The sequence below is a fragment of the Uloborus diversus genome, chromosome 6 (assembly GCF_026930045.1).
Source record: "Uloborus diversus isolate 005 chromosome 6, Udiv.v.3.1, whole genome shotgun sequence".
NCBI classification, from domain to species: Eukaryota; Metazoa; Arthropoda; class Arachnida; order Araneae; family Uloboridae; genus Uloborus; species Uloborus diversus.
The window spans coordinates 124,922,834-124,947,163 of record NC_072736.1 but is presented as its reverse complement, the minus strand read 5'-3'; the positions used below and the strand labels follow the sequence as shown (position 1 = coordinate 124,947,163).

The window sequence follows — 24,330 nt, the reverse complement described above, 5'->3', positions numbered from 1 at the left end:
AGCATATGTAATTGAACATCAGAATCAGCTGAAAGGGAGGCAAACAGGGCAGTTGCCCCGGGTGCTCAGACAGTAGAGAGTGCCTTGTGGTTAACTTTAACTACATAACTATATTGTTTTTAATGTTATTGCTTTTTGAAAAGGTTTTATAAGATGCTAAAGCATTACAGATATTGATAATAGATTCATTTCTTGTCTCTTAAATGATCATAGCTGAATTGAGCTCCAAGTAGCCCTTTAGGCTGACCTGAAGTTTTCTCTTAATTTCTGCCCTGAAAAAGTAAAGCAAATCTGCTCTGAGAAACAAAGGGGAGGGGGGACCCAATCTTAGCATAGTATTGCTGAACATTTCGCAAAATGTGCCCAAAAATTTGCACATTCGTGTGACTGAACTTTATTGGAAAAATCTTGTCTTTATATTTGTCTTTAAATTCATCTATTGCTGATAGTAACACATACATTTGTGCAGTAGTTACAAAAAACATGATTTTTTGAAATCAAATCTATTGTTTATGCTCCCCCTGTGCATTAATCTCAAGTTTGTTTCTGAGGCAAAAGTTTTCAAAACATTTTCCAGGGAGAAACTTTGACCCTAGTTTTTGTTGAGGAACCTCCAAACCTCTTAGAATGGCTTGCACCCAATAAGTTCCCAAATTCACAAATACAAGGTTTTAAACAAACAATAAATTGCTGCAAAGTTCAACTTTAATGTTGTCTATACCAGATATGATATAAAAATTGAATGTGCAAAAAGAATAATAATAATTAACACACAATTCTTAACTAAACATTCGTATCAATGTTTGTGCATGTTTAACCTTTCCTTTACAAAAAAATCCAAAATCTTTTATGGCAAAGACAATCATGAATCATAAAATTGTTCCAATTGAATATTCCATTGAACAAAAAAACTTACAACTAGAATCATAACTCTCATTTCCGGCCAATGTTCTTTAGGAGCAATCTGTTTTGCTATGGAATCAGATCCATCATTTTGATTTCCAGACAACCATTGCACGAAACCACCATAGATACTTCGGCATGCACTTCCAGATCCTTGTCTAAAAAAATTGCTCAGCATTAATTAATGCTTTAAGTAATGGTATTTTTATAAAATAATAGATACGTACACAATTTGTGAAGAAAAAGAGTAATAGACGACAGAAATGTATAAGCTACAACACCACTAAAAGTTGTTAAAGTTCAGTCCCAACCTTTTAAAGGTTATTACCAATAAAGGTATCTATACATCAATAAATACTCCTCCCCTCAAAAAATTTAGTCTAAAAAAATTAGCAATTGCATTTTTCTCTTTAGTTATAAAAAATAAATAATACTTTATTTAATTCAAATTATTTGGCAATTTTTTATTAAAGTAAAAAAAAAAATTCAAAAGTTTTTAAAAACATGCTTTTTTTTTTTTCTCATCCAAAATAATTGAACTAAAAAGTTGAAAATAATTTTATTTTATCATAAAAAATTTATCCTATATAACACATAAGTTAACATCAGACCTATTGTATTACGATACATTGAAATTATCATTTTGTATTGTCATCTAAGACGAGTGTTATAAAAAGTTACGTACAACGAGTGAAGTTAAAGAAAAGCATGTCACCCTGAATATACCAGTCCGTCATCATCGAGCTAGATGTCCTGGTCCAAAAATCATGATGGAACCTTGTATTGTCATCCAAGACAAGTTTAAAAAAAAAAAAAAAATTAGCACCCTAGGACATGTGGAAGTTGATTTAATCAAAGTTGCAAGATTTGAAAAAATCCGGTCATACAGACAAACAAACAGACAAACAATTTTTTTTCTGTATTAAAACATGCATGAAAACATGTTTCCGGCATTCCAAGCTGAAGTAAAAAGCGAAATTAAAAAGTTACGTACAACTAGTGAAGCTAAAGAAAAACATGTAAAAACAACGAGACTGTTGTCCTTGCTTAGTTCAAACAATTTTCTAAATAAGTAGTGCTGCAAGTTTTATATTAATTAAAATTTTCTAATGCAGTATTGCAGTATTTTCTTTCTTCCTTAAAATAAAACTAATAAAAAAATCACTAAAAATTATTGATTAAGCAGGGATTTTTTTTTTTTTTTTTGGTGATTGAATGATGATTCAATCCTTGTACTCATTTCAACTCTCAGAAAATCCCACTTTACCATTTTGGGGGTTATTACCCCCAGATTGGGAATGGTTGTTATAGCTAGATATGGTTGGCACTTGATTTTACAAATAACAAAAACTGTTCATAAAATAGAATAGTGTTGTTTCAGTAAAGGATATTTTGGGCCTGGCAAGCTGTTTGAATAATCAAGAGTGTTCATAAATCAGGGGGTGGTAAAATCAAACGTCAACTGTATTGAGAAATGATTTTTAAAAAAACATAGTTCAAGCAAGGTTTGTCATAAAATTTCTGTTCAGAATGAATACAATTAAAAGCAAAATTTTTCCTGACAGCTCAAAAGATATCCTTTACAGATCCAGCTCAAAAAAATTTGTCCTTAAAAATGAACTTCAACAAGAAGTTCTGTCTAGAACTAGATGAGCCTATTTTCCCGTATACCCATACTACTGTCTAGTATCTGATCAATATTCTCAAAAAAAAAAAAAAAAGCTGAAATCGCAAATGTTTTCAAACATATTTTTAAAATACTTTAAGCTGATTTCTAGGAATAAAATATTTGTCACTCATGTAAAAAAAATTAGATGCGTAAAAAAAAAACGAACAAATAAAATAGCTTCAACTTTTAAACAAAACAGCTAATACACTTTTTTCCATTAAAAAACATCTTTAACAGCTTTCAAAACGAAAAAAAAATAATTAAAATTAATAAGCTCATTAAAATAAATACATCATATCAAAAAAAAATTGTTTCTTTTTTCCCTGTTGGAAAAAAGTTTTTTAAATGAATTAATACACTTACCAAAATAAATAAAAACAATAAAATGTCAATTTAAAGAAATAATTTTCATTGTCAAAAAAAAAAAAAGTCTGACTTTGAGTTTATTCGCCGAAAACTGAATACCTAAATTAAAACTTTAGCGTAAAAATAAAAACAAGTCAGATCAACAATAATTATTTCACAGTCAAAACCATAGCTGCGGAGTCGGAGTCAGAATCAATCTTTTTTTGGGGTAAAGGAGTCGAATATCTAAGAATCGGAGTCAGTCATTTGTCCTCCGTGTATAAATTTTTGCCAAAGCTACGAAGTCAGAGTCGAAGTCGGGGAGTCGGAGTTCGATTAATTGTCGGGCACAGGAGTCGGAGTCGGAGTCAAGTGCACCTAAATTCTCGGAGTCGAAGTCTGGAGTTTGGCGTCAAGAGCTATTTCCAACAAAATTTGTTTGAAGTAAATCCGCCTTCAAGTACGAAATCTACATGGACTTTCAGTTTCCCAGTAGGCACTAATGTTAAAGGATTTGAACTGTTCAAAATTGATCGGAAAATTGTTTAAATCAAAAAGAAATTTTATATAAGTTTTTTATCAAAAGCTTTTTCCTACAAAGTTTGTTTGAAGCAAATTCGCCTCACAGTTCGGAATTGCCTTGAATTTCCCCGTAGGCGCTAATGTTAAGTTTTTTTGAACTGTTCAAAATTGAACAAAAAATAGTTCAAATCAAAAAGTGAAATATGGGAATGAGGTGTCCTCGCCGAGATCTTTCGAACAAAAAAAAGTTTTTTCGAATCGGACTATTCATTCAAAAGTTATTAGGGAGGAACAGACAGACAGACAGACCGACAGACGGACCGACAGACAGACCTACAGACAGACAGACCGACAGACATTTTCCCCCATCTCAATACCCTACTTTCCAATTTTTAATTTTTCAACATTTATCTAACTATTTTATTTATTTTTGACTATTTTTTGTTTTTCGGGATATTTTTAAGATGCATTAAGCAGGGTTGGCAAGTTTTTGCCAGGGGCGGAAAAAACCATGGAAAAAACCACGGTTTTTACCACCCGGCAAAAATAGGTTTTTGCCAGTTTTTGCCAAAGTGGCAAAAATAGATTTTGTGTTAACAACTTACGGACAGTTTTTTTTCCTTTGATATAAAAGTAAAAGAATGAAAAGATTTTGATAAAGTTTTAATTTAATAATTTTTATTGTTTAAAAAAAATTTAAGGTTTAACTTACTTTTAAAGTTATGGAGCATTTTTACTTCTAAATTTTTAAACATTAACATAAAATTTCAGTTTGTAACATCTAAGACAAATAATTAACTTACAATGAAAATGTAATTAGCTTGTTTATTATAGCATTTTTTACAGAATACTAAATATCTGTATAAAATATACTTAATCAAGATACAACTATAAAATAAAAGAAATAAAAGTAATTAAAAAGTAAAATACACATTTCTTTAAATTGAAATATCACTTAAATCATCATAGTCTATACCATCTTCATCAAAACCTATTTGTTGTTTAAGCATGGCATAGCAATAAACTAGTTTCGTAAGAGAAGCAACTGACAAACGGTTTCGTATTTTTGATTGTATAAAAGGAAAATTTGAGAAATATCTCTCTATTGCAGCAGAATTTGCAGGACACATTTGAAGAGTTGCGACTAGTGTGCAGAAATCTTTAGGTACTGTACTGCATGTAAATGCATTATTTCTTTAGTGAGGAAAAGTTAATATTTTTCTATATTCAAGTAAATGTTCTGTTATTAATTAAATAGCTTAAAAATCTTAGTGGGATAAAAAAAGTGATTAATTAAATATATGCATATATTTATAATTAGAATCCAATCTTTTTATTAATTTACTGAGCTTAAGTAAACATTCTTTGTTTTAGTATTGAAGGAATTGGCTCATTCTGAAAAAAATTGGTTTAGCAAACATTTAAAATTTTAAGTTTTGCAATCCCAACATTTCTTTTTTATTTATTTTTCACCTTATAAATTAGAAGTAACATGGAGAGACATAATTAAAATATTAAAGTGCATTATTTATATTATATTGTCACTATTTCTTGATTAACAATATAATGCTACTTTATTTGCAATTAGGTTTTTGTCGTTTTTTCCATTTTTGCCGTTTTTTTTCCATTTTTGCCATGGTTTTTTCCACTGTCCCGGCAAAAATACCTTTTTGCCCGCAAAAAACCCAACCCTGGAAGCCTTCTTTCATGTTTTTTTCTTCTTTCTCTGACTTTTACTAGGAAAGTAGGCCAAAAACTAGCACTGGTACAATAGCCCTTGTGGGCCCTGGCCTTCTTTAGAAGCCTTTCCCATTCCACCCTCCTGCCAGAAATTGACCTCCATTTCCTCATAAATTTTAACCAATAAAAAATAACTTCCGTATTACCCCGCATTATCCGGCACACTGAAAAAAACGAGGTTGACCAGCATGCCGGGAAATTATCGAGTTTTCCGGCATGCCGGATAAGTTGAGGTTTATTTTGCAAAAAAACAAAAGTAAATTTCCCCACTCAGTTCCAATCAGGAAGCAAATCACTGTAAGGAAAAAAATAAATAAAAACCGAAAGTAACCTTCTTTCAAAAAAAAATGTGTATTGCATATAATATGTGCTTGTTATTTATGGTAGGTCACTATTAAAGAAGTTAATTATATGCGGATAAAGTAAACTATTCATAAGCAATCGTCGTTACTGGGATTTGTTCATATTTCTTTTTTAATAAATTATTTTAGGTTCTCTTTTCGAGAGGTAAGTTTAATTTTTATTTATTGAATAGCTATGGTAAATTCTTTAACACTGGTTTAGGGGCTGTAACTTACTGCTTAAATGTTTGCTTACTTCGTTTTAATTTAATTTTTATAAAATTATTCGTTATTAAACAATATTTTTCTTGTTAAAGTAACAAATGTCATTGTTAGTAAATAATTTTATAAAATTAAACTGATTTTTAATATTGATAAGATATGTGTAGAACTTATATTCATTTTTAAGCTGAACATATATTTTTGTAGTATTAATTTTTTTTCTAACCTCGATTTTTCTGGCATGCCAAAAGGGACCAGGCAAGTGTAATTGAAAATTTGGTGACTTTCGAATTTTACCGCGTGTCGGATAATGCAGAGTAATACGGTACTATTTTGAACTCTTAGAATTTTAGTCTAAATAAAACTGAAAATATCAATGGATTCTTTCAATAAAATAGTTTTTGTTTCCATGAAAATTATTACAGATGAATCTGTTTATCTGCAATTTAACTGGACAGAAGAAAAATTTGAGATAAGAAGGTTTTGAAATACAGAGGTCTTTGATAAAGTTATGAACATTTGCAATTGGAACAAAGGCAAAGAGTTAATAGCTTCTTTTTCATTTATATTGTGGAACATCTTACTATTTGTCTCATTGTGATCAAATGTTTTATTAATTTCAGTGATTTATATTGATAATGAGTTAACAATGGTACAGAACATTCTGAATAAAAAAAAATATTTCAAAATGCATAAGAGAAATGGCAACTATTTTCTTTTTTCTTTTTTTTTATTTACCTTGCTATTTTAGACAATTCATCATCTACATCATACAGAACAGCAAGTGCTTTAACTGAAATATAAGAAATTTTGATGACAAATTACGAAACAATGTGTACACATTTAGTTAAAACAAGATTTTAAATATTTTGAAATAATAGAAGGTCCTTTGTAATACAGTATAATCATGTTGCAACATATTTTAAGGGAATGCAAATTTTGTCTGCTGCAATATAAATTTCATTGTAATGGAATGCAATAAAAAAACTTTCCAAAAAATCAATTTTCACTGAAAATTTCGACTTTATGTGCAATTCTGTAATTAGGGTCCTCAAAATATAATATTTATTTTTGAATAGCACTTAAAATTATAAAATGACTACAATACTAGTAATGTAAATAACTACATTTTTTGTAGAATTGAAAAATTTGATTATCAGCATTGCTATCATGTTTAACGCGTACATGCAACAGGAAATTTTGTTACATATAAAATTTGTGATTTTTTTTCTAGAAAAGTGAGTTTGAAACAGCAAACAAGAAGCTGTGAAACTGAACATAGGAATTTTTTTCATCTGGTGTATTACACTGTGAAGAAATAAAACTGGGCAATGTTTCTAAACTTGCTGAGGCTATAGCAGATGTGACACTTGGGTCATTTTCGATGACGTCATTTTCTTCATCTTCTGAACTTTCTTTATCATTTTCTAAATTGAAATCATCAACAATCGAGTATACAATATTGCTTTTTGTGAAACTAATGCAAGTTAGACCTTCCCTTTCAGCTCTCCCTCTGTTAACAGAAGTTACATAAAAAGAAAGGAGGTTGCTCGTTGAGATATAAGAGGAAATCCTCTCAGGATAAAATTTCAAGCAAAAAAGTAAAGTAAAAAAAAAAAACTAGTTTTTTTCTTTCTTTCTTTCTTTTTTTTTTTTTTTTTTTTTTTTTTTTTTGTAATACAATAAAACCTGTAAAGTTGACCACACTTGTAAGTACATCACCTAAGTTGGTCACTTTTGTTGAGTACAAAAATGGTTTCATAGCACATATATCAACCACTATAAGTGGACTACTAAAGTAGGGGTTCTCAAGCTGGGTGCCTCAAGAATTGGTGAGGGATGCCGTGAAGTGTCCGGGCAAGGGCACCCATATGCAAAATTTTAAGGGGGGGAGCTCAGATATTTTCCCCATGGTTTAGCAGGATATTTACCCCATAGAAACCGATTTCAGTACAGATTACCGTTATTAAAATTTGACATTTTTAATAACTTATTCATTAATTGCTGGTGAAGAAAGGTTTTTACATTTTTGCAAAGAAAAAAGTACTAAAAGCAAGGAAGTTCCAATTTCAAAGGGGGGCTTGAGCCCCCTTGCCCCCCTATATGAGCGCCCTTGTGTCCGGGTTTTGTGGCGATTCCCCTCAGGACTTGGAGTGCTTTTTAAGAAACATATTACCATTACAGCCGCAACATCGACTTTACTGGAGAAAAACTGTGCACAAGTTTTGTTACCCAAATTTTGGATTTGGGAACCTTTCGTAATGTGGCAAATATCAAATCTTTAGACCAATTCTTCTGTCACTAGCTGTAACATGTCATGTGCAATGGTTGTTCGTTTTCCAACAAAATGGGGCACCCCCCATTATCTGACATACGTTCGCCATTACCTCAATGACGAGCTTCCTTGTCATGGGTTTGACCAGGTTCTGATGACGACAATCATTCCTCCGCAGACACCTTCCAAGCAATTCTTTTCTGTTGTTACTTCAAAGATTGTGTCCCATGGAACAAGTGATTTGCAAGATTTAAGCCAAAAGATCACTACCACATTTTCTAAGACTTGTTACAGTGAATGAAACAAGGACTAGGCTTTAGAGTTGATATCTGCTGCAATAGGAAAGGTGTATCGATCAAACATACTAAAATTAAAACTTGTTTATTGGTAACATATTTGCTTCAATAAGGTTCAATTTTGATATTTATATGCATATGGTAGAGATATGCTAGAGTAACGTGAAAAATTCTTTAAAGAGAGCCACAAGTTGGAAAAGTATGAGAACCCCTCCACAAAAGTATTGCACCACAAGTGGTCAGCTTACACAGCTTTCACTAGTATTTTTGAGAAACCACTATTTTGTTAAAACCATATTTTTTTAAACATTATCCTAATGGCAATCAAAACAAGACTGAGCATATATTTGGTTGTAAGAGCTATTTTGTTGTACTGGTATTTGCTGTAGTAAGATCTTACTGAATTTTCTAACTTATTAAATTATAATACAAAATAGCAAAAAATAATCTTTTTTTTATAAAGTGGGGGAAAAAACAAATAGAAGCAAAAAGGGGAGGGGGAATCAAGTTTTATCCTGAAATATTAAGCATGATAATATAATTTTAGAACATTTTTTTATTGGTTTTATAAATTTAAACAGCTAAATGCAAATTGACTCTGGTTGATTGACAAATACAAAATAAATTACAGACTATACAAATTATAAATTGTTAAAAATGTAGTAATTTTTAAAAACGTGACAACAAACCTAAACAAGCAAATCCCGCAGCAGATGATGCCAGCCCAGCAGCGGTTGGGAAATTATTTTCCGAACAAATATGCAAGTGATAGCTCAAGTAGTCTTTCTTTCTTGCCAGGCGCTTAACTGATAACATAAAAGAAAAATATTACAATTTAGCTTTTGTTAAACACAAATAATATTTTTAAAAAATATATAAAGCTGATTCATATTAGTTATAAAATTTAAAACAACACAAATCAGAATATTAAAATTCAAAATCAGTTCAAAATAAAAAGTCAAGATTAAAAACATGAAAAACTGACAAAACAACATTCTGATAAAATTTTAAACCAAAGATACTGGCATTTCATTTTTCTTCACCTTGTCCCACCTTTTGGCAAGAAGCCTTAGGTTACTGACATTTTATTTGATTAGTTAATTTTGAAGAAAGTCAGAACTAATGAAGTTATTTTAACAGGTGGAATAAACTGGAAGCTGGCAAACATAACACACTCTTTAAGAAAGAGTCTAGAGCTAAGGCCTATTATAGACCTGCGAGTCTACCTTCAGTAGTTTGTAAAAAAAAAAAAAAAATTAACTCTGATCAAACTAAAGATAATGAATTTTGCTGGATAATAATGCTGAGCTGTCGGGTTTTCAGTATGGTGGTTCAGTACAAAAATGTGTTACTAATTTATTATATTTCTAAGACAATGTGACTATGACTTTAAATAACAAAAACGGTGCAGATGTTGCTTACATTGGCTTTAAAAAAATGTTTGATAAAGTACTTCATATAGTTCTTCTAAGCAAACTGCTTTAGGTTAGAATAGGAGGAAAAACTTAAATTTGGGTTAGAAGTTGACATGTTCAGAGGAGTACATTTTAGGGGTAATTATTTTCAGTGGAGTACTGCTTTACGTGGGGTTCAACAAGATTCAGAATAAATTAAAATCCTTGGGAGGACTGAGATAAGACTTCTAAGTTAGCAAGTAATAAGTGGTATTAAGCAGGGCTGCGGAGTCAGAAGAAAAATGGCCGACTCCTGGATTACGAAACGTCCGACTCTGGCTTTTCTATTTATTTATTGTTAGTTTTTTTCAAATCCTCCCCCCCTTCATGGGAAAGGAGGAAAACCTCAAAACAGAGATTGAAATATTAATTCCTTTTTATGAAATTTTTTCGTTGTATTTTATTGTAAACCTAAGATGCATACAACGTTAGAAATTCTATTTAAAATTCAAATTAACCAGTAATTGCGATTTCTAAAGTGAGATTACTTAAAAATCCCATTTAAAAAAATGAAAAGGATTAATTTGCTTCCCTTTAATGTTTAACAAATAGATGTTGATCAAATTCCGTACTTTCAATTTTTGAGAACTGCAACTTTAGAGAAAAATTTTTTTTTTTTTTTTTTGCTAAATCAAAACACTTTTCTCGAGAGAGGGCACTGCCCCCCTCCTCCCGAGTGACACCCATCTGGTGGGTGAGACCTTAACTTAATTTCAAAGTTTATAAAAATTGAAATACGTACTTTAATTCTGAAAAATTTCCCCAATAATAAATTTAAAATTTCATCTTAAAAATTTCAACGAAAATATTGCACAATATTGCAGAGAGAGTTCGAATACATGTACGCCTAGAGCAAATTTTCCACAAAATGTGGTGGTACACTGCTTTGTACGAATAGCTTTTACTATACCTACATTTCTTGGCTAAATTTTTAATTTTTATTTTTTTGACAGCTTTAGAATTAACCCGAATATGAAGGTTTTAGGATTAACCACAATTATTGAGTGTTGTAAAGAATAAATCATGTACTGATTTTATTTTGTATTTTCAGTGATAACCAAGCATTCTTAGATGAAGTCTTTAGATGAAAAAAAAAATTTATATTTTATCAGATCTTTTGTATTTGCACTTTCGTATCAACACTTATTTGAATTTACCAAGCACCCTTAAAAGTTTCCCCGACTTGCTCAAATGATGCATACATTCCTTTTTACTTCCTTTTACAAAAAAGGAAGTATTGTATTCGCGAAAAAATTTTCACTCAAAAATCGCCCTTAATTTCCATTTTGCTCACCCTCAAATGAATGTTGAGTTTTTTTTTCGATTCGACCACATGCGGAAAAGTGCCTAAGAATGTATAGACACGCGAAATATCCATTTTGACCATCACCGAGGTAATTACAACGACTTTTCTCGTGACGTCTGTATGTATGTGCGTATGTGTGTATGTGCGTATGTGCGTATGTATCTCGCATAACTCAAAAATGGTATGTCCTAGAAAGTTGAAATTTGGTACATAGACTCGTAGTGGGGTCTAGTTGTGCACCTCCTATTTTGGTTGCATTCGGGTGTTTCTAAAGGGGTCTTTTGCACCTTTTTGGGGGGAAATCATTGTTAATTTCGATGCAAACTCAAGTGGTGTTATAATTTGGCGGTCACTTGGCGATATATCGCCAGTCTTTTGGTTGCCAAGTTTTGTCGCCAACTTGGCGAAAAATTTGGCGATTTTTTTTTTTTTTTTTTTTTTAAATCTGCTTTCAATGTGGCCATTGCTAGTGATATTTAAAGAGTTAGAGAGAGAATCCCATTAAAATTGCAATAATAGGGAAATAGCATTAAATTGGTGTAAAAGGAAGTCATGTGATGCACACATCAGCTTGTTCTATTTTATAACTGAGATCGAAGTAAAAAATATATTATTTTTTTTATTTGAAAGTGATCACTTAAAAAATGTTAGGCAACAAAACTGTTTGCTGACAGTTAAATAAAGTTAAAAAATAAGCAAACTAAGAGACAGCATAGGTTACAGAAAGTTCGATAAACAATCAAGCCAGCTGGTTGCCACAATGAGTAATTTTCTTATTAGTAGGCTTTCATGAATGTAATCAAATTAATTGGTAGTCAGTTTTTTAAAAAATACAAGGTGAGTTAAGAAAATGAAAGAAAAAAATGAAACCCAGAGTCGACATCTTTTCGAACGACTCAGACTCCATTACCCCAAAATCAGTCCAACTCCGACTCCATACCATTGGTATTTAGTGGTACATTATGTACTTAAGTTTCATACATACATCTACTTCAACGTAAGTTTCCAATGTTGTATCTGATCACACCCTACCTATAGCATATTTGAATATCAACCATATCAAATGCATAAATCATTTTAATTATTTTTGTTGTGTTTCAACTAAGTGTTTTCATTAAATTAATCTCATTGATAAAAATAAACTAAAAAAATCATTAATAATTAACAGTGGAGCCATTTCATATTGAAAAGATCAAGTGCTTCATTTTAGCCATGGAAATAAGTATACATTATACAAGCTATAATTTAATGCAATGAATCATTAGAAAAAAAGAAACAGCTGTTCATTTGGGTGTCTTAATTAGTCAGGGCTGAAAGTTTAATCAAAAGTGCAGCGTAGCAAATTAAAAAAGTGCAGCATAACAAATTAAAAAAAAATAACAGAATGGTGCACTTTTGTAATAGGTCTATTTCATATAATTTTAAAGAAGTTCTGCTTGATGTAAAAGGTGGATTCAGCTTCTGGTTTTGAAGGGAAAAATCATTGCAATGACTACACAAATCAGAAAGGAGAGGTTACAATTGAAACACAAATAGAGAGTCAGGGACAGTCTCTAAGTATAGCTGAATACTCAAAATGCAACTTCATACCAACAATTGTCATGTTAAGGAGATTATGACCTCCGTGTCCCATCCCCTGGATTCTTTTAAGCTTTATAAGCGCAGCATCAAGACACGCCTTTCTGAGCATGTTTGTCATTGCCGTTTAGGAAACTGTGATAAGTCAGCCGTAGCCGAACACAGCCAACAAGAAGGAGTCCACAACATCAAATTTAAAGACACAGAAATCTTGGCTACAACATCTCATTACTTTACCCGTCTTCATCGCAAAGCTATAGAAATTTTCAAACACCCCTTTAATTTCAACAGAAAAGAGGAGAACTTCAATTTACCAAAAACATGGCACCCTGCCCTTAAATCCGTTCGCCACAACAGCCTAAAACATACTGTGGTTTCATCCAATCAGAAACCGGTAGCCACCACGGCTTGTGAATCCCATCCAATCAGGTACCAGGATCACCCAGCGGCTTGAATCTCATCCAATCAGGAACCTTATTCCACCAGCGGCTTGAGAACGCCTCCCAATTAGGACCAGCAGCCCAGCAGCAGTTTGCTTAAATACCGGAGCCACCGAAGCCAGAAATCAGTCTCACCAAATTCAAACCACTGATGATGGCTGCAGCAAAGCAAGCCGAAACATCTGGAATTTCTACTCCAATTAGACCACGGCCAATAAGCCCGGAAATGATATCTCCTCATATTGACGCCGGCCATGAAAGCCTTAAACAGTACTTTATAAAGACGTTTGATAATACATTATTTGGAATATGCTGATAAGTTTTGGTCTTTTTATCTTAAGAATATAAACTTAATAGAAAATAAACTTAATAGAAATAAGATATAAACTTAAAAGAAATGTCTCCAAAGAGGAATACTAGATTGCTAAATGACTAACTTCAAGAGTAAGAATATAATTTTAGGATTAAGCGATTAGTATGAATAGTTTTGAGCGAGAGAGAGTCGGAAGGGACATGATCTAGTTATTCAAATGTATTAAAATGGAAGATCTTGATCAGCCAAATTTCTGCACAGAAGGCAAAATTAGGAATCACTGTTTTAAGTTTTTGAAATTATAAGCCAATCTTAGGAAAAAATAGTATCTCAATAAATCTGTAGCCGTTTGGAATAGTTCACTGGGGATTGATAAAATTTTTAAGAAACAGCTCCCAGCTGAGTCAAAAGACTGTTGCTGACAGGGTTGGCAAGTTTCTGTCGAAGTGGTTAAAACCATTGGTAGAAACCGGTTAAAACTGGCATGGCAAAAACCACTTTCTGCCACCTTGCGGCAGAAACTGGCAAAAACTCACAAAATAAAAATTTAATTCTTGATATACAACTGAAAATGCATGGAAAAAAATATTTGTTAACCAAAGTACTGTAATTTTATTATAAAATTATCACAATTCAAAATCAAATGTTACATTGATTGGACCCTGCAATTGCCTCTTAGAAAAGGTTTTAAAAATCTAATCAGGCTCTCAATTTACTATGCACAAATGAGAAATTTTAGAATATTCTTAAAACAGATGAGCTGGCAGACAATGCATCAAGGAGCAAGCAATGTTCGTGAAACTTTCATCTATTGTATAACTGGTAAACCATGTAGTAACTGGGGTTATGGTAAAAATTTGACTGGAAAAATAAGTTTTGAGAAATGGGGCCAATTTGTTTTGCAAAGCTGTGACATTAGGTACAAAATTCTAGGCAAGTAGAATTCTGGCACTTTCTTCTTGAAGCAAATGACATGATAATTTCAATCACAAACAATTTAGAGGAAGCATATAAGTGAGCAAATTACAATCAGTAATGCCTGTTTAAATCTGTATGCCACTCCTCTTTCCCCTGTATGATTTTTTATCCTTTGTTAAATTAATCCAAATACTACGAGCCTCTGCAATTGGAAAGTTCCCTTTCTGAACTAAATCACGGGCACTAGCATGGGATTTTATTTTTTTAAATGATGTTGAATTTTTTAGTTTACTTAAACAAATATCATTTACTAATTACTTGAGTTATTAAAGACATTTTTAAGTTTTTGCCAGTTTCTGCCGGTTTTTACCGGTTATAACCAGTTTCTGCCACTGGCACGGCAAAAACTAGTTTCTGTCGGCAGAAAGCCAACCCTGGTTGCTGATGGTCACTTTTGCATTTGTATTCACATTTGTTGCTGGTGCTCACTTTTTCATTTATCTTCCCTTGTGTAGGATATTGTTACCACTGTGTGTATATGTGCACCATTTTCTAAATTTAAGCATGAGTTCATAAGGTGCTATTTTATTGGTTCCAAAAGTAACAAACATTTTCATTAACAGGCAAAATTTAACAGTAGGATGCCCTATAACCCTTTAAGCCCCAGATTGCACGATCGTGCGGGTCGAACATCATTCAGATTTTAGCTTCCTAGATCATTATATGTAACAAACGCCATAATCGGACGATCGTGCTATTTAGCCAAAAATGTGTATTATACATTTTCTCGAAAAATGGCGGCACTAGAACCTTTCCAGGCTTTAGGAAACAAGAAAACCGTTGCTTGCATGTGCTCTCAAGAAAATATTTCAGGTCTTAAAGGGATAAAAAGGCAACTTGTTTGTGAATATTTTAGGTATATAACCAAACGAGAGAAAAAAAAACAGAAACAAAATACTAGGCATTTTTAAAAACAGGAAGCTATTCCGAAAACTGTTCGTGAGTTACACTTGTAGATGAAACTTAACTTAAAAAACGCAGGTCAAATTGCCAATTAAGTAATGTGACCAGATTTTCAAGCTAAAAATCAGGACACATGACGGGGGGGGGGGGGGGGGGGGGGAGCGTAGTTTTTTTTTTTTTTTCCACAGGCTTAATACTTTATGTAACAGAAAAATGCCAAGAAATAACTCAAATGTACCAATAAAGAACTCAAGTTGAAAATAATTTAATAGTATTGATGTAAAGAATATTGCATCACACAACAAATTTATTAATCAAAATTATTATTTTCAGTTTCTAAATATGGTGCAAATACGTTTTTCACAATCGCTTCCAATTTTGTGCGGCCACATCTGAATTTAGGCTCAAAACATGCTTGAAAAATTTTGGTCGAACAATCATTAGACCTAAAACTTTGGTTTTCTTTAATGGTATGATACACCCAAACACCTTAAGCAGCCGCGACTTCAAGATCGGTTGTAAAAGGATTAGCTGACATGAAAAAATTACTAACTTTGCTGGAAGAGGTGGCAAAAACTCGGCATCCTTGTGTTTTTTTTGTATTAATATGTTTTGTTATATCTGACAGTCCTCTGTGGGATATACTGAATGAATGCTCTTGACATTTTTCACAAAAGATTTCACCTTCTTTGTCGCCCTTTTTGAGAAATGGAAATTTATTTTTCAAGTTGTCATTCAAAACGCATTTACGTTTGCCCATCTCGTAAAATTATGATAATCATACGTGTAACAGTTACAATCACAATGAATGAAAAGAATTTATTTTCCCCCGTTTGCGGCCAACACCTGATGCTTAACAGCTCCTCCTCTTCAATCAAAATCATGATGGAGGTAGTTCAGAGTATTAAACATTAAAGAATAACATTTTACATGGCGTTCTTACGTTTATTGACAGCAAAAAATCGAAAAAGCGTTTAAAAAGTCTAGATTGTATGTTATATTTCTTGTGTGACGGAATGTAAATGAAAAAAGCGGGACTTTTTCGACAAAGCGGGACACTTTGGCGGGACATTCCCACAGCAGGACAGTAAGACAAAAAGCGGGACGTCTGGTCACCTTACAATTAAGCATTTTCATGATTGATAATTGTGAAAAATTTAAAATAGCATAGTTTACCAAGTTACAGACAAATTTTGGTGTACTTTGGTGGTATGTAATGAATTTTCAGTAAATAACCAACTTTAAGCAATAAAATGTTCAACAGCTTTAAAGAACTTATATATTGTACTTTAGCGTGCAAAGGATGAATTTGAATAAAATGTTATCAAAGTTTCTACATTTTAAACAACAAACAAAAGATGAAAAATACTAACTTTCACGGATACAATTTTGAATTCGTGGGCTTTGAAAGTCTTGTTCTCTAAAAGGAAAAATTATAGATTATACACACTTCATGTACTCAAAATCTTATTCAAATAAAAGTACGAGTAACTTGTGTGTAAATTAAAAATAGGTAACACTATAATTCAAATACTTTTGCTAAGTAAAATTTCATATGCATGTCCTCTTTTATGAACTTTTTATTCTGAATACCTATTTAACATACATAGGCAGCTGGTGCACCAAAAAAGTGTGGAGTCAAAAAAAGTGTGTGTGGTTAGGTCCCTGAACCCTTCTTCTTCTTTTTTTTTTTTTTTTTTTTTTTTGAAAAATTGGGCTATTTTAAAGGCTTTTAACATTAAGGATTTTATGACCTCCAAAAAATATGGAATAAGGCCTCAAAAATCGGAACGGATGTCCACTGTAGATTTTCTTCTTATAATTCAAAGTTCCATTTTTATGAAATAAGGTGAGAAAAGTCTATATGTATATGGAATTTTTAGCTTTACTTTCATGAATTAAATCAATCAATCCTATGAAAAATAATTTTTCAATCCATCATTAATTTTTTGACTCTGAAAAGTTAGGGGGCAAGTCCCTTTAACTTTTGGAAGTGAGGGGGCAGTCGCCCTCTTGCTGCCCCCTCCCCTTGTGAGAGCCACATATGTAACATAACATAGGAATTACAGTCAACCCTCATTTATCGCAGTTAATTCGTTCCAGACTTTACCGCGATAACTGAATTTCCGTGAAGTAGGATTTTGTATATATTTTTCTAATTAGAGCGCATAAAACTTATGGCAATTTAAATAGGTTTTTATCATAGTTAGAGCCCCCTAGACATAAAACAGCACCCTTAGCCACCATTGCATTTATATTACTTAATATATTGCACAAAATATGAGAAAATTAGATTTGTTAGATGTAATAGATAAAGATATCACATTGTTAATTAATGGGAAATAAACTACACACACGCAGTTCTTACACACTACTACTAGTCCATGAAAATCCTCAACTTGTTCGATGATGAATCAATTGCCCATTAGTGACCATAGGAGCTCCGGTTCTTCCATTTATGTTTACAACTTAAAAAGCTAGTACATTGTTGAACACCATTTACAGATGTATTTATCTCCTAGTAATAATACATTGATTTATACTTTCCAGTTAGTGCTTAACGGTTAAAAAGAGATAGTGCTTCCATACACTTTCTTCGGCGATTTTATACCTCCTCTCCTTCAACTAGTACAACTAGCCCTTCAGACCTTACTTAAAAAACATATACTTTGCTATTCTTTTGCATAAAAAAGGCTAACTACTATATTTGAAAAAAAAAAAACTAGAAAAAAACCGCAATGTAGTGAAGCCGCGAAAGTCGAAGCGCGAAGTAGCGAGGGACGACTGTACTTTCAAGAAAAGTTGTGTGCAAAATTAATACCTTTATACAACAAAATATCAGTAGGAAACATACTATTGAAAAAGTGCAAAATAGTGATGATTGCAGACATGTGTTTCAGAGTTTCAAGGAACTCATTTTTCAACACAAAAAATTTTGAACTTTTGGATGTAAAGTTATCCAAGACTTTACACTAATAACAGAATATGTACTGTTCATACTGTACTCTACAGCATTTACTCACATTCCATTCAACCATATTCTATCACTTTCAAATGTTGGCGAACAAGCAACTGTAGTTTTAGCACACATCTAAAAAGAGGAAAAAGTAATTCAATATTAAGAAAATCATTCAAAAATTTCACTTTAGATGCAATGGAAACAAACATTTTTAAAGGGAGGGGGTAGTTGGTATATGAGTCACTGAAAATTTTCCTCAAACTTTTCTATTCTTTAAACAAATTGTCTGAGTGAGAAAGACTGAGATTTTTTGCAAACACAGTAAATTCAGTTGCCAGTATTTAGCATTATTGCAAGCTTTTATATTTATTGTGGACAATGAAAAGTAATGTCCCACACACATGTGTATTTTCTTAGAAGACACAAAAATTTTAAACATTAAAAAACATATGTGCAATTCATGTCATTTTTTTCTTTTTAAAAGAAACATTCACCAAAGTTAAAACAATGATTCATTTAGTTTCATAGGTTTCATCATTTCCCTATTGTTGTATAGAATCCAAAATGCATTTCTTCATATATCTCAAAATCTTCTTTTTGCAGATACTGCGCAATATTTTCCCCAATGCAGAATAGCCAGCGGTAGTATGTAGGCATGTATTTTAAAATTGGAATATGTCAAAAATCCAAATTAAATAGTACAAAATTTGCACAAAAAGGAATATGAATTGTAGACGCATATTTCAAGACTACAAGGAACTCCTTTTCCAATGTACAAAAAAGAGAGCTTATGGATGAAAAAGTATAGAAATTTGGGCAATTTTAATGTAGTCATTATGTTTTTTAACTAATCACACAAAGATAAGCATTTTATTTTTGCACTGTAGTCAGGGGCATGCACAGGGGGGGGGGGGGGGGAGAAGAGACACCTGTTGGCCTCAGTCTGATATTTTTTAAATGAGGGATGGAATATATATAGGGACATAGGGGTAAACAATATGAGGGGAGGCCATAAAAGTCACTTGTGACGAGCCCCAAAATTTCTGTGCACACCCCTGATTGTAGTATATTAAAGTAAGTTAACTTCTAAATTCATCAATTTACATCTTAGAAATTTTCCACAGAACTCTCTCTTGATTATGAGTACAGATGCGAAATTCAAAACATTTTGAAGCACATTAAAAACAAATCTCATTACTAAATATTTCTAGAGACCATAAAAATGTGTAGCAATTAATTTAAATGCATGCAAATCATTTTAATTCATAAAGCTGGATGTGTTAGACACTTTTTGGATGTTTTACCCCATTTCAAGTTTTAGCTTACTTTTTTTAAAACTTTTAATTAAATCTGAAGGTACAATTAAATAATGTTAAACAATACTTAAAAAGTGAACATTTTATCTCCCCAAGAGAAAAACTGTTCTTTACAAACTGTGACAATCCTAAATAAGTTCCACTCACAATAAATTAACATTGTTCATACAATGAAACATAGTTGTAAATGGTCGAAAAGAACTTCGGTAAATCATGTAACAATTAAAACTTATTTGTTAAAAAAAAAGAAAGAAAAAAGCTGCATACCAACCTTTTTTTTAGACAATGTGAGACTAATGGAATCATTTACTGGCAGTATAAGGTCTTCATTTTTCTTTCCCCCTAAATTAAAAAAACGTCATTGAATGTAAATTTTCAATAAATAGTATTAATCAGAAAAATACAAATTTTTAAACTGAAGGTTATTTCTCAAACTTATGATAAATCACAGGGAGAAAAACTGCAGAACATCAAATAAAATTGGTCACATTATTTACTTAAAAAATAATTTGTTATAAAAGATTAATTGCCAAAAAGTCTAATACAGGGATGGCCAAAATGGTCAGGGAAGAGTTGAACTTGCATATGGCTAGTACGAAAGAAATATTGCACAAAATAAAAATACAACTAATTTATATACTATTTATTGGTCAATTTTACAATGATTCTTTGATAAAAGAATTTGTCTTTTTGAAAATAAACTCAGCTGCTAATATCTGCAAACAAACATTTTTTTTTTCGTTCTTTTTGGTCATAAATTTGAATAAGGCCAAAGGTAGAAAAAGTAACAACCTTTTCTGTGTCTTGCCAAATAATAATCCTTGAAGTAGAATTCCATTGTCCCATTTAAAATAGTACTCAGCCAAATTTTAATGAAAATTCTTAATTCACAATTACTCAGGGAACTTCAACTTGACATTTGAACTTAATGAATTCTTTATTAATCTTTCTGGTGCATTTAAATTTACATAAAAGGTCTTAATCATATATGCATAATAAAAGAAACTCATAATGGTTATATTTTAGTTAAATCTGCTACACCCCAACCTTCTTTTTACATGAATATATTTAGAATTTATCCCCCCCCCTCCTCTTTTGCTATCTCACTGAGTGAAGAAATTAGTTACACTATTGTAAGCTCTGCATCTCCAAATTGGCACTAAATATAACAAGAATTTTTATGGTTTTGACCGTGCATGAAGTGACATTCAACAACTTCAATTTCTAAATTCTAGAGTTGCCATAAGGCCACGAAGGTGGAAAATAAGCAAGCAGTCAAACCTTTGACAGAAAAATACCCACTCTACTTACAGTTTTTAAAGAAACCTTTCATTAAAACTGGTTTTATAAATGTTTTTTGGGAAAAATTTGAAAAATAAAGACAAATGCTATAAAATGCCCTACAAGCTATTTTCAAATCTGGGATTTGGCACAACTTTTTAATTATATGTTCTTTTATAGCATTTTATTAATTATGTGCACACCTGCATTGTGTGAGAATGATAAATCTGGTTCAACAACTAACGATAGAAGTAGAATGCAAGCATAATATATACATGAGAGATCATACGCAAAATTTTAAGGGGGCTCAGATATTTCCCCTACCTATGGTTTAGCAGGATATTTTCCCCATGGAAACCGATTTCACTAAAGGTTTGAGTTATTAAAGTTTGACATTTTTAATAACCTATTCATTAATGGCTAGAGAAGAAATGTTTTTACATTTTTCAAAGAAAAAAATACTAAAAGCAAGGAAGTTCTAATTTTTAAGAGGAGGTGGGGCTTGAGCCCCTACCTACCCCCTATATGAGCGCCCATGAATGTACAAAATTCATATTGACAGTAAGGGGAGGGGGGATAAACTTCGCTCTGAAATCTGCTAGATTGCTTTGGGCGACTGCATTTGAAGCAGTAGTGAATTTAGTTTCAATGTGTACACTTTTAATGATAAGTAAACTTTTTTTAAAAATCAAACTAATGTATTGCCTTTGAAGAAGAGGGATAAAAAAGTATTTTCTAAAAGTGGCCATCACAAAATTCAGCTGTTAATAAGAGACATTAAAGAAATGTATCATAAAAGTAAAAAGTCAAAATACAGATTTAAAAAAATTCTGAATGTTTGAACACCTAGTGAAAATTGAAAGTCAGCTTGAAATATTGAAGGAAATAAAGTTACAAGGAATTAAATGCAACATTTAATTTTTATTGTTTTACACTGGAAACAACAAGTACCAAAACTGTAATCTGAACAAAAGTCAATTTTGAAAACGACCTTTTCAAAAATTGAGGTTGCAAGAAAGAATCATTTTTATACACTAGCAGGAAAATTTGGTGTACATTTTTGCAACCTTAAGTCCTTCTCCCCCCCCCCCCTTCTTCTAAAATGTCTCTCTTTTAAAAATGTTCATATACACATTATTTTGTGTGAAAATAACCAAATTGGAGGCAGAGTATTAGAAAAACAAAGACTATTGAAATTCAAAAACAAAGACTATTGAAATAAGTCATGGCTACTTGAATTCTAGATAGATAAGCATTTGCTATATTTAGTTTCTTGAAGGGCATGATGATCAAATAGATTGTTGTGCTTCGGGAAAATAACAATCAGGCTTGCAAGTCAAGTCTATTGTAATCAATCATGGCTACTTGAATTCTAGATAGATGAGCATTCACTGCATTTAGTTTCTTGGAGGGCATAATAATTAAATAATAGATTATTGTGCTTCGGGATAGTAAAAATCAGGCTTGCAAGTCAACTATATTATTGTCCCACAAAACAATTTTTATTAGGACTGCACATTTACACAAAACCAACAAAAGTGAAAAGCATTACACTTTTAATGAGAAGTTGAGACTTCATTTTATCAAAAATATGCTTGGAAAAACAAATTTTCAATAAATCACTGTTAACGTGGTTATCATACTGTTAATATTTTTAAAAAGAATACAGACTATTTTGATAACCGAGAATCTACACAAGAAAATATTTCCATCTCTATCCAAATCATTTGACGCCAAAGACAAATGGCTAATGTTTATCTGTCTAACCCACGCTGCTAGAAATTGTCCAATTACTATCCAAATCTGAATTATTGAATGAACAAAATAGTCTATAGTGGATCACGTTATTACACAATCTGAAATTTTCAAAATCAAAAAAACTAAAATGTTTGCAATAAGATTGCGCTGTACAATAATGTGTTTGAAATTTGAGCTTTAAACTAACTCAAATGTCAAAAAAAGAGAGAGAGAGAAACTAATGAAATACTTTTAAGCATTTATCTCACGAAGTTAAAAAATAGAAAGCGTCCAAAGAGACATAGTATTTTGTATGGAATTAGCTCACACAGTAATAAAGGTAGTTTTGATCCTTTATGAAGAAATCGTCATTAATATAGAGCCCGAAAAGAGTCATCACACGTTTCCATTGAAAAAAGTATACACTGAACTTACAATATTTGATCACAGCAATATTTACAGGTGCCAATGCGGTACAGGTGTGAACAGCCATGAGAATTCCACTCTCAATCTTAGAAACACGTCAAATATCTTTAATTTTTCAAAATTTATTGGGAACTACTTTGATATACCCCCCCAAATCGGAAATTTGGCGACTTTTTTTGTTTTTGTTGACACAAAACTTTGTTGCCACAAAAATTGTTGCCGCAAAACTTTAAAAAAAACTCAAAAAATGGTACAAAATACAAGAAAATACTAAATTTGGCAACAGCAAAAAGCTAAAAGCTGAAAAAACCTAAATTGGCAACACCAAAATAAGAAACAGCAACCCTAAAAAGTTCGTAGGAAATGCCAGATTTGGCGCGTAATTTTTGGGGGTGTATATCAAAGTTATACCATTTATTGCCGCCGGCAATTCAGGCCAGACGTAACATACGTCAACAATAAACAAAAGAGTTTTTCACTTCATTTCGCTTTGACTAAACAGCAAATTAGGCAAAGCCGACTATTGGCGACGAAATTGGCTTGTTTGGCAAACTTATTTCAAACGCATGCGCAAAAGGGGGAAGATAATTTGTGCTACTTTACTTTGTTTACTATTACAATACAAGGACAGGTTTTAGATAGACGCTTCCGAAAGAAAAGAAAAACGCGGCGGAATTAAAAATCAGTTTCTTTTGTGTTTATTCGGTGCTATTTTCTGTAGAAGAAATTGTTTTGCAATGAAAAGCAAGAACTTTAACACTAGACTAACATTTTTGATTAATATTATTTGTATTGAATTTACAAACGTTACAAAATAGAAATACGTACTTTTTGTATTGTAGTATTAAATTACAAAGTATCAATCATACAATTTGCATTATTAAGGTAAAATCAGTTTGCTTTTGTTTGTTTTATTTTTAATTCAGTGGCGAGAAGGTCAACTATTTATTACGTGGAATTGTAATGAAAGCATAAGTTAAGAATTCGTGGTTTTGAAATTTCAAGATCACTTTTACGCGGATATGCCACATTTAAAGCAGAAAAAGTTAATAATAATAATAATAAAAACACAGAGCAAAATACTTAGTTCGGCGACATTGATTTGTGATGCTATATAAATAAAAGGCATCTATGCAGTATAATTTTTAATTTTAACACTTGATTATGAAGCATTTCATGTAGATGATTTGAAATTAGTATTATGACTAATCTAAATGCTGGTTTGCCTTGTAGATTATTTTCAAGATTTGAATTTGTTGCAGACTGCTAAAAATATTCTGCTGAGGGGTTACTAATAACAAAAAAATAGCTTCTAAGTTTAAAGCT

At 31.7% G+C, this 24,330-nt stretch overlaps 1 protein-coding gene across 1 annotated transcript in view; it reads right to left on the bottom strand.

Annotated features, from left to right (window-relative positions):
- Positions 1 to 23,461, bottom strand: part of LOC129223930 (diphosphomevalonate decarboxylase-like) — a 32,492-nt gene extending 9,031 nt beyond the window's left edge. The window contains exons 1-8 of the mRNA XM_054858309.1: positions 23,425 to 23,461; positions 23,014 to 23,132; positions 19,832 to 19,902; positions 18,309 to 18,376; positions 16,659 to 16,705; positions 9,003 to 9,119; positions 6,481 to 6,535; positions 917 to 1,061 (exon numbers count right to left, since the gene is read on the bottom strand). Of these exons, the coding sequence (XP_054714284.1) occupies positions 917 to 1,061; positions 6,481 to 6,535; positions 9,003 to 9,119; positions 16,659 to 16,705; positions 18,309 to 18,376; positions 19,832 to 19,902; positions 23,014 to 23,071 (561 nt within the window). The 5' untranslated portion in view covers positions 23,072 to 23,132; positions 23,425 to 23,461. The remainder of the gene's footprint in view (positions 1 to 916; positions 1,062 to 6,480; positions 6,536 to 9,002; positions 9,120 to 16,658; positions 16,706 to 18,308; positions 18,377 to 19,831; positions 19,903 to 23,013; positions 23,133 to 23,424) is intronic.
- Positions 23,462 to 24,330: the final 869 nt, after the last annotated feature.